General features: G+C 44.2%; 1 protein-coding gene across 11 annotated transcripts in view; it reads right to left on the bottom strand.

Moving 5' to 3' along the window:
* esrrb (estrogen-related receptor beta) overlaps positions 1–21,427 on the bottom strand; it is a 62,093-nt gene that overhangs the window by 18,347 nt on the left and 22,319 nt on the right. For 8 of the 11 annotated variants that reach the window (XM_053844263.1, XM_053844266.1, XM_053844258.1 and 5 more), the window contains 4 exons: positions 20,134–20,543; positions 11,926–12,051; positions 2,724–2,834; positions 1,705–1,866 (listed from right to left, as the gene is read on the bottom strand). In XM_053844263.1, coding sequence (XP_053700238.1) covers positions 1,705–1,866; positions 2,724–2,834; positions 11,926–12,051; positions 20,134–20,543 — 809 coding nt within the window. The remainder of the gene's footprint in view (positions 1–1,704; positions 1,867–2,723; positions 2,835–11,925; positions 12,052–20,133; positions 20,544–21,427) is intronic. The other 3 variants (XM_053844268.1, XM_053844267.1, XM_053844257.1) reach the window with 1 other exon arrangement.

The following is a 21,427-nucleotide window of genomic DNA, read 5'->3' on the forward strand; positions in this document are numbered from 1 at the left end:
TCAGCCAAATCTTTGGATTACGGTTCGGAATTTAATGATTTGGTATGATACCCAAACAGGCAGGTGGTGCATTTTAAAGAGGAGCAATGAAATAGAACAGTATTGAAGATTATGACCACCTGTCTGATATTGTCCGTGTCCTGCTTGTGACGCCAAAACTGCAGTGTCTGTTGGGCTTCTGGTCTCCTATGCTGAGAACCAGGGAAGGAAAAGAGGCACCTGAGGTCTCGGGTCGATGAGCCTTAAAATTTCTATAATGTAGATTTATTTTATTTTGTACAACGTCTGAGTGAAATTTTATGTCATTCCTATTTAAGTGCTTTCATTTTATAATGACACATTTGTTTCAGGAAACAATACAAAATATTGTTATCCAACTGAATAATGCATTAATGCTCCTATTTTATTATTATTTTATTTAAATATTATTTTTTTCACCTTCCAAAGAATGAACTTCTTTTATTTATTTTATCCCTTTTCTTTTCATCAGTTTAGCTAAAGTAAAGATTGACAGGGAGCTTCCTCGTCCACACCAGTTTGCCATAGTCTCTGGAGGTCAGAAGCCCTTTGTCTTCATCATTCTATTCAGATTTGTGGTTCCACTGTTGAGTCCTTTCCACCACACACCGATGCATCATCACAGGCCGATCACGGGTGAATATACGCGAGCACTTCCAGTACACCTCAGTGATGTCGCCACCTGCCCTTGGATCACTCTGAAAGATCACCCCGCTGTGCCGCATCCCAAGGAGTGACTCGCACAGCGCTAGACAGGTGGTCATAATGTTTTGGCTGACGGCTGCATTTGATATTGTTTGCTGACAGTTTGTCCCTTTTATGCTGATGAGAGAGGAAGGTTGGCGAGGTGCTGGCGGATTTCTAATGTAGCAGAGCGACGGGGTCAGCAGGAATCTGCTGGGCTTGCAGAAACAGAAGCACGTAAATGACGTCTTGTGTCAAAAATCAGAGACGGAACACTTGAAGGAAGCCAAATCTCTGCTGACACGGATCCTCGATTCAACAGCCTCTTAGAACCCAACACCTCGTCTATCAGAGCGAGGGAGAAACATGATTATGCCCATCAATAATTCAGTGCCTGCTCGCAGTGTGTGTGTGTGTGTGTGTGTGAGTGAGAGTGTGTGTGTGTGTGTGTGTCTCACCGAGTGTGTGATATGATGCCTTGTTTGATCGTGCAGGTCCCCAACTTTGCTCTAAATCTCCCCCGTGATTACAACATGCAGTGGCAGCAGGTCGCCATGTCGCCCCCTTCAAGCGCTCAACGCCGGCGTTTTAGAAGCTATCGATTCTTATTTCACACACGTGTCGCTTTGAACACCGCCGCATCACACACACACACTGACTCACACTGACACACACAAATGCTTGCCATGGCTTTCACCTTTTTTAACAGTAGCTCTCTAATACAGTACATTCTTTGCTTTATTTTGCTCATGAAAAGATGGGTAGTACATGGATAGTTACAATTTCTATGGAGGACATTTTTATATGAGAGGATATCCTACGTTAAAAGCTATTTTAATTTGAATTATTATCCTTGTTTCTAGTGTAATAATATCATTTATATTGCTGGAAATTTTGTCATTTGACGTGGTGGATGAAATTGTCATATGTTTTGTTATTAGCTTTGTTGCAACTGGAAATAAAATCCATGTTTTTGCATCAGTAAAATAACAGGTCTCCTACCTGGGATGTGTTTGGCCCAACCGATGATGACCACCAGCTCGCGGTCGGCGAGGTCGCACAGCGTGGTCAGCGCCTTGATGTCGCTCTCGGGCATGGTGGGGTCGGGCATGGCGTAGATCTTCTCTGGCTCGGCCACCAACAGGTGCGACACAATCTTTGTGACTGAGGATGGAAATCAACATCAACAGTTTGTATTTGCTGCTCATTTCTCTCATTGGATTAAACCAGCAGCCTTGTCCAAGTCTAACTCTAGATTATGTCTTTCCATCTTTTAAGTTCCAATATTTAGACTTAGACTTTCTTTATTGTCATTGCACAAAAACATATCACTATATTATGGCAACAAAATTTCGGTCTGAGGCCTCCGGTTTCCAAAAACAAAACTGTTTGTCCAAAAATAATAATTTATATTGGTCATCCTGAGGGCCTTCTGGAAGAATACTGAGGTGTCCCCAGGTGCACCGTGAGACATCACATTTGCATTTGTCGCGGGTCTGCCCCAGGGGCTCCACCCAGATGCTGTATTTGTACAAGCAGAGGTTCTACTCTGGGTCTCTCCTGGATGACTGAGCTCCTATCTCTTAAGAGAGAGTCCAGTCACCCTGCTGAGATATATCCTGGAACAGTCATCTTGTTGTTTTGATCACGACACTATGGTGACCACAGCTGGTGGAGCTTCTTCTTCTGGCTCAGCTCTTTGTTACATGACTAAAGACCCTGCACTGATCAAAAGTACCATGTATATTTAGACTGTTCTGGGTCAAAGAGACGACTAATCTTTCAGTGTTTTAAAAACCAAAGTCAACACCATATCTTTAACTGACTCTTCTGAAGGGCTTTTGTGCAGATGCACATGGTGCTGTAATAAAAACACACATCTGACAGCTGTACGCTCCAACAGAAAAGAAGGACGAAGACGTGTACCGAAGGTCTCGCCTCAGTTTTACCTTCTGGCTGGCCGTGCAGAGGCGGGCCGCCGGTGTGGGGGGACAATGGACTAGTGACGGAGCAGTACTCACGGGGCTTTTTGGTGGGAGGGGGGAGCGTCAAGCCCAGGTAGGGGTTGTTTTCCGTGTCCAACCTCCGCTTGTACTTCTGTCGGCCCCCTCGCACGCGGTCCAGACGAACCCCTGCGGGACGGAGAAGAGCAGAAGGACACGGCACACATCATTTCCACACTGGAGGAAGTTCAAAACAGCAGCTATGAAGCCGGTAAATGTTAAAACCGGGGTGTTTTGCACAGTGAGTGGAGGTGTCAGAGGCTCCACTGCCTCCCATATGTGGTCCATGCCTGGCTGGTCTACTGTGACACAGCTGAGCCCAGAGCTGCTCTAAACATATGAATATTTAATGCGGGGTCGATGATCTCACAGACTGGCCCTCTAATTATTTAGCTTTTGGGCGAGGCAGCCAGAATACTAATGCACTGATACAATCCTGCCAACATGTGCTGGTGTCAGTCACTGACTTGTCATGTCGCAACAATACGCCAAAACATCTTTCCCAGTTTGACTTTCATGCTTGCTCACACCTGCACCATCAATTGTTTATTACCAAGGCAGTGTATTTCGCTTGATTCCAGCGTGGAATCTATTTCTTTTTTAGGCGGCAGGACCGCCGGGACAGGTTCAACTTGACTTCCTCTGATGCCAAAGAAGCGGCGTCGGTCCAACCAAAAAGGATGTTTAAAACTGTGGCGTATGAAAACATGAACTTGTGTGTCGATGGCAAACAACACCAGTCACTGCCGATAGATAACTCCGGATTGTTCCCCATAAAAAAAGGCCCTTATTTGTCCGCCCTTCTTATCACGCGCTGCCACACCTTCAGGTCCAGGTTCTCCATGATACTGTAAATGTCAGCGCCGCCGTGTCATAACATAAGTTATTTATTATCTCATTATTTGATAAGAGCGGTTCCATTTCTATTCTATTAATTTTCAACATAGTTAAAAGATTTCATGCCTGCTCTTCTGTTTATTTGCCGCGACCCCCCCTCCCCCACTAGTTTATTTGCTGTAATTGTGCGCTTATGTATTTGGACCTGGACGGGCCTGTATCTTAATCCTGTCAACAGGGAGAATCCCTGCTCCTATGCATAGCTCCCTTCCCCCCGCTGCTTCTCCCTAAACAAATTTAATACTAAAAATGAAGGCCCTTGGCGGTGGAGGGGGAGGAGTTAATTTGTCAGCGTCCCGCGTCCTCTGAGCGAACGGCCAGAGCACTTCCTTGATGATTTCATCACTTTATAACAGGGAGGACGGTGTCAAACCCGCGCTTTGTGTGGCCGCTGCAAATGAAGCTAATACAATTTGCCCATCAGCAAGTCTTCCCGGAGAGGATGAGCTTGGATGTGTCCCATGTGCGGGGACGGCGGTCACCCGGTGAAACGGCGGGGGGGGGGAGGGAACTCAGATGATGTAAGATAAGACCGTGGCATTCATTTCACAGAGAGGGATGCATTTATGCTAAATATGTTGTAGCCAAGATTTACGAAAGCGACTGACAAAGCATGTGACAATAGCTGCAGGAAATCATGCCGCCATTATTTATACCGATATAAACCTTATTACAATGCACCAATGGCGGTCCGGGATTACCACACATTCATTCAGAACAATATCGGCGCAATATATTAAATGATGATTTAGCTAACTCTATGATCAGCTTGGTGATGGCTGGTTTACAACAGAGAGAGGTACAACTTAACAGCGCCCCCTGTTTTGTTTGTTGACAGACTTTAGGTTTTTGACCCTTAATTCTGCAAATGACACACGTTTCTGACACAAAAAAATGATCTTCTAGGACAATGAAGTGGCTGCTAAGGAGCATGGCAAAATATTTGAGAGCAAAAATAGGCAACCTGTACTGAAAAGGAGAGCATTTTAATGATCAATAACATGTACATATATGCACAATATTCTGTGCATATAGTCCTCTTAAATTCTTGTTTACCCCCAACTAAAAATATACTACTTTTAAAATTATAATCTGTATATTTCAAAATATTCCTATGTATATAATCTATATATTTCTGTTTCTTGGATGTGGCTGTGCAACTTGAAAATCACAGAACAAACCTCTTAAATTCCCTATAAAAGGATGATGTATGACACTGCTGAAGGATTTGCACCCACTTGTGAGCAGAGCATCCTTTTAAAAATAACACATGTTCATCAGCCACATTCTATATTTACACGGCGCACACAAGGTTCGGTTTCATACTTTCACACACGGCTCAGACGTGTCCCTCATTTATCTTTCTAGCGGAGTTTTTCCGTCTACCAACATAAATTATTTGATTCCCTGGAAACGCAAATCTGATTAGGATTGTCTTTCAATTTCCTGACACTGTCAACCCACTAACCTAATTACCCCCAATTCCCAACAGCCTCATCCTTCCCAACAAGAAACACGGGATCATCAGAAGACGACAACCTCGCTCTCGACGACGAGTTGTCAGTCCCTGGTGGGAAGACATGTAAAGTGTAGCTACAAAAACAGTGCGTACTTTCAATTGACTTTATTAACAGTAAAAAAAAAAAAAACCTGTGGTAATATGTCAAGAAACGTTTCACGCAATTATAGCAGAACAAACTTAGTAGATGTAAATGAACAGGGTTACAATCCAAGAACAGCTGACGGTGGAGCGGTTTATGGACGACTGAGTTAAATAAGCGAGTCAGAGTTAAGGAATATCAAGTGGAAAATGACAAGGGGATGCTATATACAATGAACCCCACACATGTGAATGAGTCAGTGCATACAGAGAATTGACCATCTACTGGTAAAACAGTGAAAAATATTGTTTAAAAAAGTAACTGATATACAGAAAAAGCTAGTGAAATGTAATAATAATAATAATAAATAATGTAACAACAATAATAGTGTTATCAATAAATCCTGCAGATGCAAGCAACTCCTTCCAACATACAACATGTGAGCGTTTTCTAGGTTATTCTTCGACACCCACCACCTTAAGAGGTTGGCTGTTGTTTTTATTTTCAACAGTAGTAACATTTGTTTGAGCAGGTTGGTTTTCAACACTGGAGGAGCAGGGTGACTATAAAACGCTCCCGTCCAATCAGCACGACGGAAAATTCCCCCAGTGATGTCACCTGCTTCTCCAGTTTCCCCCGGGTCACCTGCCAGCGACGCCCTTCTCTCCGGCTTGCCTGTCGAGTCATGTGTCAGCCAGTGTAAAGCCGGCGATGAAGGTAGAACGGTGCCTCTTTTAATTAGAACAGTCCTGGTCATAATTAACAGATGCTGACAGGAATTAAAGCTCGGCACTGGACCGGGTCTCGTTTTACTGTTCTACCGGGCCGACTCCGCCGTGGGAGGAGGCGATGAGCAGGAACGGATTCATGGACGGAACGTTACAGGGCAACAACGTTTTTAAAGTGGGCCACATGGAAAAAGTGAATTACACATAAATGGAGGTAAAAAAAATAAATAACTAAAAACCAACAATTTAAAAAATTTTAATAAAAATATATAAATAATGGCGACAAAAAGAAGTGAAGTGAATTACTAAAAAAATTACAGGAATGACACACATTAAATGTCAACTTTATATGGAGGTAAACTGGATAGTTAAAAAAAAAGTAATATCAGGAAAAAAAATCTATATCAGTGATAGTGTAAAATAAGGAGACGGACGGCCACGGTTGGCCCTCCGACCGCACTTTGTCCAGTATCATTGGCCGATACTTAACAATTAAAAAAAGGTTCCTAATCTTGCGTGTTGAGTTACCAAAGCACATTTTGTGACATGGAAAATATTGTCGCTCGACTAAGCGAAGCTCTGGCGCTGGAGCTCACAGTAGGTGGGTTGCAAGTCTGGAAGACGGCCGACACTTCCAAAGTCATCGGCTAAGTTGGTGGTGCGACGAGGTAGCGGCAGGTGGGCTCGGCTATGGTCTCTTCAAAGCAGATCAGAGGAGGGGATGGGGGTCTGGCCAGGGGTTTTGGCCAAGGCGGCTGGCATTTGTGCACGGATTAGCACGGGCCTCGGGGAAGGGGCCGGGGCCAGCTGACCTGAGGCTCCTCTTTCTCTCCAAAAACAATAATAATCCCCCTCCGAGCGCTGCGCTACAAAAGGGCCTGTCTTCACTCACTTTGTGGCAGCGGTCCGTATTTTGAGTCCCTCACCTGTTCTGAGTGTCTCTCCCCTGGGGAAAGTGTCAGAATGTCTGGGATGGTTGGCAATGCCAAGGGGGGCTTAGGCGCACCCTATTTTAGCTGGGAAAATCAGAAGGCCACATGGCAAGGCTCGCTGATCCTCGCCTTTCAAGGAAGCCGCTGCGCTAAAGTGCCATCAGCACTATTTCAAAGACCCCGCTGCCCTCCGGCTTCGCGTGCTTGTAAGAGTGTTACGGCATATTGAATCAGTAGCGCAGATGAGCAAGAGGAGTGGAAAACTGCTGCTCCTGAATTCAACTTGTGACCCGGGGTCAGTCCTTCACCTCTGGTGACGTCATGTGACTGTTCTTGGCTGCTTCTTGATCTTATTCTTTTAATATTCCCCCTTTAAAATAATAATTTAAACACACGAATTGGTCTTTTTTGACTGACCTGACTACCGTCTGGAATTCCACCCCTCACCCTTTCGTACTGAGTGGAAAGAAAGGTCGTGTCACACTTATTCCTCCACAACATAATTGCCAGTGATGTACTCACATGTATGATATTTCAAATATTCATAAAGATACTTTTTCCCCAAAATTTTGTCATTTTTGAAATTCCATATTTTCATATTTTTTTTTAATAACATTACTACACACATTTTTTGTATTTCACGTTCTTGAATAATAGATTTTCCATGAATAATCCAAATGTATGTTCCTTATTTTCTGAAACATAGCGAGATATAAACATGCTTTTCCCCCTGAACACAACAGTTCAACAGTGAACTGGAGCTATATATGTTTGTATCACAACTCTCCTTTTCTCCACATTGCTGTGTTTAAATTCATGTCTTCGAGAGTGTATCAGAGTGTGTGTGTGTGAGCGATTGCGACGGGAAGAAGGAGATGAAAGAGAGTGTGTGTGTGTGTGTGTGTGAGCGATGGTGAGAGGAAGTGGGAGCAGAGAGCAAGTGCCACTGAATGATGTGGATGTAATCTCTCAATAGTATCTTGTCGTCTCTCTCGCTCGGAGCTCTGAGCTGCTTCCATTGATCAGAGGGAAGAACCTGTTGGCTCCGACATTCGATTCCTCTATTGATCACTTCCTGCTTCATACTGTCGAGAAGTAAACGCAGTTCAGTCGGTGCCCGCCTGAATGCCACACGTGAACTTGAGCTAAGTACGTTACGAGACACAACAAGGGTGGAAACAATTGCATCGAGTTGATGCTTAATCTTAACACGTGACACGTAGTCCACGATACCGATGTTGTAGTGAGGCTGCGATCATTGATATATTGCAAGATCATTGTATCCTATACATCATTGATGTCTCATAATGTGGCGCCCCATACCACATGAATAAGTGAACCACTGAACCCATTGTTGCTCTCTGACTTTCCACAGCCACACCTACCAGGGTTCCCCCCAGCGTTACATTGTTAGGGCGGCCATCTTGACAAGTACTGCTCAGAGCCTTGACAACCTTCTCCAGAAAGAAAACCGTCTTTTGTCAGCCGACACTAAGCTCCAAAAATCCCAGAGCACTCAGGCACGCTCTCTCTTATTCACCATCTCACACACCCATAATTTACTACAAAATAAAACTGACAGAACACATTCTGTGATGCTTCCAACACAACAATGTTTCTGCACTCTGACACATATCGTGCCTACATTCTTCACGTCATGTATGAGTCTCCTTCCTCCTCTTATTCTTGGTATCTCCATTGCCAACATTTTTGGACCTACACTATACCTCCTCCACGTCAACAACATCTGGTCCCTAACTTTATCTCCTCATGTCTCTTTCCTTCCTTCTGATGTACTGTAAATGTTGTCTCCACCCTGCCTGCACTCTCTTCTTTACGTCCATAATTCTGGATGTGTGACTCTAAATACTTGATCTGTTTTTACCACCTGAACTTACCACACGACGCATGTATTGCACACGTCATCTGTTAAGTTCAACTAGTGCTGTACTTGCTTTTCTGAGCGCCAAGCCCAACAATTATGTACGAGTTTAGTGTTCCACATCTTCCTGCTGGTTCGGTACAAGGTCGTAAAACGTCCGGCCGTGCGGGAGTAGAAATAAATCATGAAAAGATGAATCTAAACTTTTCATTTGAGAGAGTTTAAGCAGCGCACTTCATTCAAGTTATAATTAGGTGATTTTCCACTGACACACAATGTGACCTTTCTGCAGTGGTGGAAGCCATTTGAACACGGCCTGGACCAGCGTCCGGCGTTGATCTGGCGGCTTCTGCAGCTTAAGGCTGGACACAGACCACGTGCGTCGGTATGGTCTTGACCGACAGCCAGTCCGACCTCAGCGCTTACCCCCAAAAATCTCTGACATCTATGACTCACCGCGAACGCTTTTAATCATTTTGTTGGTGTTATGTAAGCAGGTTTAGGTGCAACATGTGCTCTTCAGTTTCAGGCGAGATTTCACTTCACCAGCAGGATGCTGAGTCCAGGTGTCACTGGCTATTAATACGATTGTGGGGAATTAAATAGATGTTGGTTTCCGTTTCTGACTTTCCATTCGACAGTGATGACACACATTTTAATGGAGACAAACCCCTCTTCTTATGTACCTTTACAGTACGTCCTGCATCTTGTGATGCCGCTACATCATAGTCTAAGTAGTTGTAACAGCCATCATTTTATTTACATTCTCTAGTGTCAAATGTTGACAGTTAAATACTTCCAGAGAAAACTTGATTTGGGACTGTGGGAGGAAAGAAGAGCAGTGGTGAGAACAACTTTGTGCTGTGAGGCTGCAGCACAAACCATCAGGCGGCGCTGCTGGTTTCTGAATAAACAACAGCATTTTGCAAGGAAGAACAAGTAAAGCTATATACTTTTAAATAAATGATGGGTCACACTGGAGGCGTAGCTTCATCGGCCTTCAACCCTGACACACTATATCCAGTCATGACAGGGGATCGAGTAAGGGGGTGCGTTGACCCCAACAACTTCTAAGCTTTGTAGGAATTTACGTTTGCTCTTATAAATGTTTTTCCCCCTGTGGCAACTACATTCAATCCATATCTAGCATATGGTATTTTTAAGATCAAAAACTTTTCTCACAAAAAACAGCAGGATGGTAAAATAAAAGCCTAGCCATTTAAAAAAAGCAAAAGAGTCCCTTTTGTTCTTAAACCAGGAACAGTTGTATCAAATGAGCCAGTTTAGCTTCTCTCTGTTCCAATCCCACTTTCTTTCGTGGGCCGTGGCGACATATTTTCCCAGTCTCTCCGCTCGCTGAGATGATATATTGGCATAAATTTTTCATCAGATAGTAATGCGATTACTCCGTCTTTCTGGCACTGAGGCTTTATCTGGCCTCGTGCAGTCCAGAGGATTCGGTTACTGAGAGCAGATCCATACGGGTTATGGCTCTGGCTTCAGGTGGCGGCTGCAAATATATGCATCTATAAATCCCACTGTTCGATGAAGAATGTGTTGACCAAAAAATAAATGTAACAGGGGAGAGATAATTTCATCCCTCAGACACTTGAACTACGTTTGATGCAATAGTCGGGCTCTTTGAATAAAAGGCTGGTAAAACATGGCTGACATAAACCTGCACTGTTCAATACTGCAGTTCCTCCCTGTTGTCACTGAACATTTAATATTATTTATCTGGCCGCCTTTCAGAAGTTCTTCTCCAATACATTTATATTTTATTATCTACTGTTGCTTTATTCCCTTAACCTTGATTTAATTTCATTTTCTTTTACTATTCTGATTGTGTTTTTTTTATACATATTTAGATTCCTATTCTATTGCATTGATATTTCTAAGTTCCCATTTTTTTCTAATGTGCTATTTTTACATTTTTATGCTAGTCTTTTCTGTTTTTTTTATAACTTATTCTCTCTTTCTTTTTCTTTTTACTTCCTTTTTTATTTATCTGTATGCTTTCAACTGTCTTTTTTGTCATAAAAATGTGTGATTGCTTTTTTATTTATTTATTATATTAAATTTTCCACAGTTAAATATTGTCCATTATTAACTCGTCCTTTTTTAAGTGCTTACACTGCTTAGTATTAGTTTGAATTTCCAGTAATATGCATCAGTCTTGATTTTAGCTGCGATTTGTTGTGTTTACTGACAGTGAATTTAGTTTAATATTTGAACGTACTTTACTTTTTTCCTCTCAAACTACTGATTTATTTTTCCATTTTCAACCATTTATTTGTTTTACTGTCCTGCGTTGGTCACTAGTTCCAAGAGTCAGAAGTGTTCGTCTCCTTCAATGTTGCTCCTCACTAGAACAATAGTAGCACTAGAAATAATAAGAAATCATTTGGATGTGGCACAAAATGGGCCACTTAATGTTTTCACCGAGTGTCTGGTGGGTGAGCGTGGGGGGCAGAACCCCAGCAAGACAAATCCATCGGAAACATGTTTAATTGTCACTGGATTCCCTGCTGGCTGAAGAAAACATCCGCAGGAAGAGAGCCGAAACGTTTAGTGGATCAATACGCCGAGAGAGAGGAGAGACGGAGCGGAGTGTGGAGGAGAGTCGACTCGTGGAGGAATACTGTTACATTTCTATTACTCAGCCGCAGAATCGACGTGATCAGCACTTTTCTGTTCGCAGATCAAATGTTGATTATTTACTGGAGAGTGATCGGAGGATCCGACGTCATTCTTAAAACACAGAAATGCCGCAAAACATCAAGGCTACTGTCCCGAATGCCACTTTTGTGTGTTCACAGAGGTCATCAGAGGAAGTCTGGTCTGAACTGCTTTAACTAAATCCTCTAAAACTCCTCACTTATTTCAGTGTGTTTAAAAGAAAGACAAAATCATTTCATTTCTTTTTACCATCCACATTGGTTAATGTAATGTTCCTAAACACTTATGAAGTTATACAATACATATAGATTTCCTTTGAGTTTCATTCAGTGTTGCGCTGACTTTTACAAATATTTTCATACATGGTGATTTTTTTCACATGTCACTGAACACAGTCCAAACAGCTGAGCGCAACTGTGACATTATACATGTCGCAGTCGACAGTTCAAATCTCCTGCTAACATCTGTGGGTGCAGGAATAAGAAAAAGAAATGTTCTTACTCTTCTTACCTTCTTTCAGCATCCCCACTTTGAGGCATTTCATGAAGCGACAGGCCTGACATGATTTGCGTCTCCGTTTTGTGATCTCGCACTCGTTCGTGGCCGGACAGCTGTATTCTATGTTACCTGCAAAGGAAAAAGGAATAATGAGCAGGGCGTGATTAATCGGCCGCAAACGCGATGTGATTAGAAATAAAACACTTGGAAATAATCAGGCGGCTGGGGGGGGGGTGGAGGGTGTAATAAAAGAAATGAATGGTAAATGTGTGCGGGGCAGGAGACGGCGCCGTGTATTCAGGGCAATAAATCATCTTTTGGCACGCGGGCGTTGGGCACCTTTTAATCATAGGGATTCCGATGGAATTCATTTTGATAGCGTGCAGGAGGCTCAGGTGTCCTCCAGCTAGAAGGTCCAAACGCAGCTCAAGTCCTCCTGCAGGACCCATCAGCGGATGCCACCCCGGACCAACAGGAAATTGCCCTCATTAATTCTGCGTGTGTCCCCTCCGGGCCCCGCATCGGGCCGTGTCCCCCTTTCCGTCCTGGAGAGCCAGACATGCTGCTCCCTGACCACTTTACATAAAACTGCAGCAGACCCGAACCTGTTGTTACCTCTGTTGCCATTGTTGACTATTTACATAGCGAAGCGGCAGGAGTCCTCATGCATTATTCACGTGCGGCGTCTGATTCCAGCGCAGAGCTAAAAAGAGTTTCACTGCTGCACGATAAAAGAGCGGCTCTGACATGAGCAGCAGAAAGGGCACATCTCCTCCGCCGCTGCCTGAGTCCCTGACTGTGTCCCGGACTTTTCAATAAAGGGTTTTAGTGTAATGGCTGCCTCGGATTGGAATCATCATCGTCGGGTTTTTGACATTGACAACAGAAGTTCTCTTTGAACCTCGCGTCTTTGTGAGGACGTATGGAGAGGAGACAGATGATGTTCTTGAAGAAGAAACACGACCTTATTACCGTCTCGCTGTCAGTACTGTGCAGGAACTTGACCTCATTTTGTTTTCTATCTGTTCAATACAATTAAATAAAATTAATAAATGATTCTTTACAATGATATTTCATATTTATCCTTATCATTTTGAAGACATATTTGTGCACAGTCCTCTTCCCAAAAACATTCTCTTTTCCATACAGAATGTGAATCTCCACGTTGCTTCAAGCAATATATTTATCAAACATTTCATTTTTTTCACTTAGCTTCCTGTTCTTTAGCTAAAAATAAATAAATACGTTTATGATGAAGCAGAAGAAGAAGACTTTGCTAGCAAGAACGAATGTCTGTATAAGGAAGTCCAGCCACTTACAAGTCACACTCGACACACTCAGACAAAGGCATTGTTTTCTCCATCTTTGTGGGGAAATCCGCCGTCATAAATTCTAATTCACGAGCATCCCAAGATGTTTCAGCTAATTAGATATTCCTTCTAATATCTGGTTGAGATATCATTATGCTAATTTGTCAGGCTCTTCTGGGTGTGCAGAAGAAGTGAAGCTCTGATGCTGTTGCACAAAAACACAAACCATACTGTAATAATCCAATTTCCACGTGCTGGGAAAAGCGTCATTCGAGGCTCCAAGCCAATCTTTTTTTGTGTTTCCACATCAGCAACTTCCTTTGTTGTTGGCGTGGATCGAATATTGCCCGGACAACTCGACTACTTTTTGGTTCCCTCTCTACCAGCAGCATGCTCCACCTGCTTCGCCCGTTCGGAATCAAACGGACAACAACAAACCCCAGCTGCATGCCAGTCCTGCGTCCACCTGTCGGTCGGCTCTCAGGGTCTGAAGCTCAGTCAAAAGGGGGATTCTGGAGCTCAGCAGAAACACGCAGGAGGATTAACCAATTTTTCATATCTGCATTTAGTCTATATTTAGCAGGAGGTTGTTTCTGTGCCACCGATTCTACAAAGAAACAGGCGAGCTGCATTAGCAGAGAGTGTATTCCTTCGAAACCCTGAGGAGCAGCACTGAATCTAAAACTCAGATGAGACCTTTTTCTCTCGAAACCTCGTATCTATATGCGGCTTCACCATCATTGGTTATTTTTTTCTCATAAAAAAGTGAAAATAATCAGAAAGAGGCCTTTGTAAACCAGTATTTTAAAATAATAATAATGAAAAAAATGTTAAAAGAGTGTGCAGAGTTGTATTTTCCCTGTGCTTGCTTCCTCCAGTTCTACATCTCCCTCACAGAGTGTGAAGGTGAGTGTGTCCTATGATGGACTGGGGACCCATTCAGAGTGTCCACGCCTCTTGTCCCAAGCAGTGGGGATAGTCTCCAGGCATCAAGTTATGAAAAGAATTCTTTCACCACAACTTTGTGATTGAACTTGTTCATGTTGTTGTGCTCAGGCTTTTTGAAACAGTTAAGACTGAAGTTAACTCCACATTCTTTAGAGAACACAGAGCTGCCTCTTGTTTTGCTGTTTAATGATTGGTTAATTTTAACAATTGATGGCAAAAAAGAAGATAAATACAGAGATAAATCACTTTCTTTCGCAGGGAATATTCCAATTCCTGGTACAGTCATAACCACGATGAAGGAGACTAAAAAAGACGAAAACTTTAGGTTTAAAAAAACTTCAGTATAGAAGCACAAAAATCATTCTTATATTTATTTATTTTAGTAGTTGGAATCAGCTGTCGCAAATGTCGGGTTAACTTGAACTAAAGAGTTCATGTGAACAGGTGATTTTTTATCTTCATTCCCATTAAATGTTCCTCACTGAAACAACAATCTCTACAGATTGAAAAGCCAGTCCAAAGATTTTAATGGGATTTTTGTCTATAAAGAAAATGATGGGAACTAAATTGAGCGACACTAAGCGACATAATGTGATCCAGAGTTTCTGTCTGGGACTCCTTGAACCCGAAAGGTCCACGGTGGGGTTTATCTGCTGTCCGTCAGGTTACGCTTTGGTTACAAATAACATCAGCCAGTGAAGGGGGCAGAGAAAGATTTCCCTCCTTCTTCTCTTGATAAGTATCTGTCTCAATCTGGTTTATGGCTTTTCAGGACCCATGCCAGGACACAGAGGGGAAAGTCGGGTCTTGTAAGTAAATTACGGTTAAAATGGCAGGTATTTCTCATCAAAATCTAAACCGACTTTTACAGGCTTACTGTCAAGGTCTATTACTTCATATCAAAGAGGGTCACGGGGTCCACTTGGTTTCGGCGGCAATTTTACACTTGGGTTCAAAACGGGAAGAAAACAGGGTTCAAAAGGGGATTTTTTTGATTGGTGGGACGCGTGCGGTGAAGGGACGGGGGTATTTCGGGGATGGATGGAGATGCAGGTTGACATTAATTCGCCCCCGGCCTTGACTAATATAACTATCTCCGTGTAGGAGTTCAAGGGGCTTTTCACTGGATGAATCAGTGACACAAGATGGATTTTCTCAAGCGCTTTTGTTGAAAAGGCAAGAAAGGGAAATCTAATGCCTCTTTTTCTTCCAGACAGCCGAATTTATTAGGGGCCGGCTCATACACAGGTGTTTTCTTAAGTGCTAAATGGATTCTCGCGTCAGGTAACGCCCGCATGTACGCAGCAGATCAGCAGACTTTTTCAACGTTACACAATGGCAGCGTCTGTCAAGTCCGTTTTAAATCGCAAAAAGCAACAAATTCAACTGCGGAAATGGTCAAGATAGATAAAGGGAGACGATCAGATCATTAATAGAAGTCATGCGTGGTGACGTTTGGCTCGACAATACTAGTTATATAAAGGTGATTTGTCGGTGTGAAACATATTTAAAACGTCACTTTTCTACCCTTTTGTGGCGTCACAGGTGGCATAAATGTATTGGAGTTTAAAGATACCATTCCAACTCAACACAGAAAAGCTGCACTGACGGTTCAGAGACTCAAGACGCAGAGTCAGAAGAGTTAAAGATATAGAGGGATAGATTACAAAGGACGTGAGCAGACATAAGTATATCAGAGGGAGTGTGGAGACAAAATCAGGTCAGAGGAGAGACACTGTTGAACCAGAATGAAAAGTGGAAGCACGCAACAAATGGAACTCATGGATGTGGTGAAGGAAGAGGATTGGAGTGGCCCACTCATGAAGAAGTCGTGACCATTGACAACAAGTCTTTTAGCTCAACCAGAGAATTAGCAACAAGGGACACTTAGCCTTTCACAAGAACTAATTTGGATGGATAACCAGGGTGGCTGTCATTTACCTTAAATGATTTCCTGATACAGAGGTACATCGGTTTTCAAACGTCCCAGAATTCAAACAAATCTGAGTTTCAAACAAAAATTTAGATTTTTTTTTTTGCTTCAGATTTCGAACTAAAGTCCAGAACTCGAACGCCTCCGAAAAAAGCTGACCCACGATGCGCTTTGTTATTGCGTATAACGCAGCCTCTGTATGCAGACGTGTCCCGTTAGCTACATTTACTGACTGTTTTTTCTTCATATTGAGGTGTAAAACCTTCCCTGTCTCCACACTGGACCGTGGTAGAGTGTCACAGGGGAGGTGCTCGCTCTCCACACCTCCACTCCAGGGTTTGATGTCCTGTTGTGGGCTGGAGCTGGGACAGGGATGAGGCGAGTCTGGGACAGAGCGTGACTTGGTTTATGACTTTGTCACAGCCAAACTGCACAGAAGCGCACATTCAGAGCTGGACACGCACCGGGCACCTCTTCACTTCTGGAGAGACGTCACTCACTCTGCAACCCCTCCCACATGCAGCGGCCACACACATAGAGGAACAGCGCACCTGCAGCAGACACTCTACATTCACTCCTACAAAAGACTATTTTAAGGCTTGGAACGCATTGCTTCTTTTTCCATTCATTGTAATGGGAAAAATCGATTCAGATTTCGAACAAACTGCTTCTCGAACGGCCGTCTGGAACAGATTGTGGTCCAGAACCGAGGTACCACTGTAACAGGACTCAGTTCACCAACGTGCTTTCGACTAAAGCGACACATACTGATCCAACATTGACAAATATACACAACACTTTTTGACCCTGCTTCTGGTAAAGTGACTCTAGAATCCAAAGAATTCAAAATGATTCTAAATTCTGCCTGACTTTAAACAGTCTGCCTGAAAGCAAACGCTCCATCAACTGCCACAACGAAACAACAAAAAGAGCATTTGACGGAGCGAGCAGTCGCTCAAGGTGAATGGAAGGTGACAAATAAGCAGCCGTGTACATGGTTATCATTAACTTAGCATGTTGTTTGCCCTCCGTGCTCAGGAACAACGTGATAAAGGGCTGGAGGAGACAGCTCCTTTGTTTTCTTCTCATTAGAGAGGGCCGACTCTCTCTGCACCCTTGACTGCCTCGTTATTCCTTTAATTAATCAATTCTCATCAACGGCACCTTCTTTCAAGGGCTCTACATCCCGCCGCTTACTGCTTCAATTTCCCCGCAGCCATTCTTTGGTCATTTCAGAGGGCCTCCACCTCCTCCCCTCTTCTGTGCCTGGGACCCCTGTCTGATTCTTATGCCATGACGCGTCTCCTCCTCTCACTGAAAAGAGCAGTCCAGTCCCTCTTCAATCTAAACACAAGTCCGGGCCTTTTTTCCCCTCCTTCCGCTGAAATTACCCGGCGACGCGTGCCTGAGTTTCTAATTGGCACGGCCTTCCCTGGAGACAGCCCCCTCCCTTCTTCCTAATGAAAAGCCTCGGCCTTAATTACACTTTCCAAACGCTGATTGTTATTGACAAAACTCCTGTGGCTCGGACAAACGACGGCAGATTAGCTCCATTACAGGCAGCCCTCCAAGAAGAGAGAGAGAGGGGTTTCAAATCCACGACGCAAAGTGAGCAGCCCCCTTTTTTTTCCTCCTCCTCCTCCGCGTACCTTCCTCTTAATTGCTCGAGCCGCTGCTTCGCTTAAGACGTCTCTTTCTTCTCGGATGCCTCCGTCGCCGGCGCTTTGTGTCGCCGTCAGAGCGCTTTACTGCCGGCGGACAAAAGCGCGGCGATGTTACTTGAGAGAAAAACGCTCATCTTTTGTCAACAGACAGGATTGCTGATGGCGGCGCGGGTAAACACCGGGATTTGGCTTAATGCTTTTGTTTGCCTGCAAAAAGGTACATAGACTGTCTAAAGCTGATAGTGCTGTCTGCGCCAAAACACACATGGAGCCGGCAAAGACAGGCGCTCTCCGTGTGTTAGGGATTCTCAGCCCGTCATCTTCACCCCGCTAAACAGCGTTTAGCGATAACATCACAAAACGGACTCTCGGGTTGACTAAAATAAACCGTAGACACAAATAAGTGCATCGCTTTCATATGGTGGTTTAGGCAACACAGGCGCAGTTTTACATGGTCGAATAACGTCTTCCGTCTCTACTTTTGCTTGAGGTGACAGCAACACTAACCCAGTCAAATTGTTTTTTAATAGCAAAGACATGACTTGACAGGCTGATGCTGAGCCGAATGGAACTGAATACTAAACTGGCAGGATATGAACACATCACACATGATCTCATTGTTCCTGACTGTTTTGTAGCGCTGAAGTTATGAGCAGTGTCGGAGTCACACGAGGAACTGCAAGTGAATAGATGTGCCAAAGGACTTAAGAAATCCAAATAAGTTTGGCAGCCTCAACCGATATCAGATTGAATATTTCTGTATTTTCCACATTGTTACCCTCATAATCCTTTTCTATATTCCTCGTCCACCATCTTGGGGTGGGAGGCAGAGGAATCCCTGGACAGGTCTGGCAACCGCTCACACACGCTCACATATCAGAGCCATCAATTAGCAGCTGTATGTTTTTGGACTGCAGGAGGAAAACAGAGTGCCCTGAGGGAATCCACGCAACCACACAAAGACATGAGGCAGAAAGGAGTCGGATTCAAATCAAGAGCGCGGAATCCAACCTGCAACCTAGTGGCGGTGGGCACTAAATGACGAACGGTACGGCGGAGCACCGACTCGCTTTCCTGTGTAATGTAGATAAATGACAACAACAAAATAGCAAAGTGTGACTTAAGTGCTCACATTCCCAAAGATGAAGCGCAATTATGTCGTTGTCGGTCGCTCCGATTGCTAAGAGCAATTTCCAGTGTTCACGGATGATAAATAATATCCAGCGCGCACCAGATACATTAGAACCAAAATTAGCCGTCCAGGCAGCTGCTGCTCCTGTTGTGTCCATTTGTCTTGCAGGCTCAACCAAACCCCCGTCTCCCCGATTAATCTCAGGCAGAGCGCAGGGCTTCACACAGGGGGGTCTTTCATTGCCCCTCTAATGAGAAACCTGTCTTGCAGATAGCCGGTCGCACCTTGTCCACGCACACACAAACACACAACACGGCAGGAATAATGAAGTGTGTCGTCTGGAGCCCCGGAGGCATCGGGGCGGACACCCGCTACTCCGGCAAATCTGACCCCTGAGCGATGATGTCACGTCCAGTGGTCGTCAGCAAAGTGACAGATGATGACATCATTGTCACAAATAGGGATGGTAAAAAGATTTTTGGACAATAAAAATAACTGTCTTGTTTAGTCCTAAAAGGTGTGCAAGCGTTGCGACAAGTGCAGCTCATGTACAGCCACCACCACGACAAAATAACTGCCACTGACGCTACATTATTTCATGAGGATATGCAATTTCCCCACAGTGGGCCATCAAATTCTAATGCAAACAAGCCTTAAAAGTAGCACACCGTGGCGTTATATTGAAAGTTCATGATGCTGAGTGGCCACAGTCGTAGCGCTTCACCATTACTCAGCTTCGTTCGTATCTTATGTGATACATAATATAATTCCAAACACTATAAATATGCTTAATAGGAGGTGTATTTTAAAATATCACTTAAAAAATTAAATGACGCTGTGTGTAAACAAAACAAAAGCTCATTGAGAATTTAAGAATATAAGCTTTAGAGTGACCCAGTAATAGTTGATAATACATTTTTTTTAAACAGCACCGTTATCCTAGATAACAGCCACTGGACCTTAAGAGGCTAATGGTGCTGTAAAAACATTTGTAACATGCAACCGTAATTATGAAATGCTCTATTATCAGTGTGCTGCGTTGGGCACTCCTACCCTCTAGTTTTGGCAGACGCTCTGGTCTCCAGAGCTTTCACACACACAGAGCTCCTCAGCTAGAGTGAGGTGCAGTGAAGTGTGCAGAGAGTATTTTTGTGTCCAGTGACATCATGTGAGGGAGAAGAGTGTGAAAATGTCTGCAGGGAGGCGGTGATCAGAGGAAAATACCTTGTATTGTCCTTTTAAAAAAGGCTTTGCAGGCCTCGCAGGAGGCCACGCCATAGTGATACCCGGAGGCGATATCTCCACAGACCAGACACAGCCTCTTGGGGAGGGAGTTCAACATGTATTCGCACTTTATGGACGAGTCCTCCATGATGGTGCTGGAGCAGTCTTCGTAGCGCTTGCGGCAGGCGGCGGCGCCGAGCCCGTTGGGAGTGAACATGGGCGGCGAGTCCAGGCCGTTGGAGTGGCTGTTCATGGTGTTGACATAGCCGCCGCTGGCATCCGAGTTGCCGCTGGGGCTGTGGTGGCTGACCGTGTCGATGACGGACGAGGGGCTGGACGGCTCCGTCTTGATGTAGGACCCGCAACTGGAGGGCAGGTGCCGGTCATCAGCAGCCATTCTGTTCAGCAGCCTGGAGGTGGGCGATGGAAATGGACTGGTTAATGACATTCAAACATGTTTGCGATGGATCAATGCATCACTTTAATTCGGCGACAACAAGACGGTAGACTGTAATCACTATTGTAAAACTATGATGTACCTCGTCCAAACGCAGTATCGTAATTTAATTCAAATCTAAATGTCTCGTCAGTTAGACCCCGAGCTGTGGTGCTGGCTGGGACTCAGAAAGTAAAGGGAGTCACACTGAACACACAGACACACAAAACACACAGCGAATTAAGTCCGAGGGCATCTCCATAGTTTGGAGAGCAGGCTGGACCTTGGCTTGTCTCCTTGAGTCAGCACTCAACCAAAAGGAAACACAAGATATTGACTTTTGCACCGTCTGTCTGATAACTGTATTTTAGAAGCAGGCAGCGTCGCTCGGGCGCATCCCACAAAATGCACTTTGCAGCCGGATAAATCTATTTCAGGTCCGGAAGTGTAACCTTTCACTTCAACAGCAACAGTGGTACAACTCAATTTTTTTTTTTTTTGGTTTCAGCGAACTGCAGAGAGTGGAAGCCACGTAGCGCTGGTGACCTCCGCGGGTGAAGGCGAGGTCGCCTCACTTTAGGAAGACACACACCCCTTTGCATTAGGTACCACAGACGGGGTGAAGGGTCACCCACAGTCGCATTAACAGAATTGAGCCTGGCGCAGCTTATGCAAATTCCGCATGCGCCGAGTTGCAGTCGAATTTGTTTCCTGGCACATTAGCCCATTAGCATATTGCCAGCTAATGCTAATGTTTACATATTTGACATGTTGGTGTACGATTAGCATGGAGAGCGAGACGTTCCCGAACGACAGCCGTCTCAGAAGAAACAGGAAGCCACAGAGTGTCCCCCTACT

The sequence above is a fragment of the Synchiropus splendidus genome, chromosome 16 (genome assembly GCF_027744825.2).
Source record: "Synchiropus splendidus isolate RoL2022-P1 chromosome 16, RoL_Sspl_1.0, whole genome shotgun sequence".
NCBI classification, from domain to species: Eukaryota; Metazoa; Chordata; class Actinopteri; order Syngnathiformes; family Callionymidae; genus Synchiropus; species Synchiropus splendidus.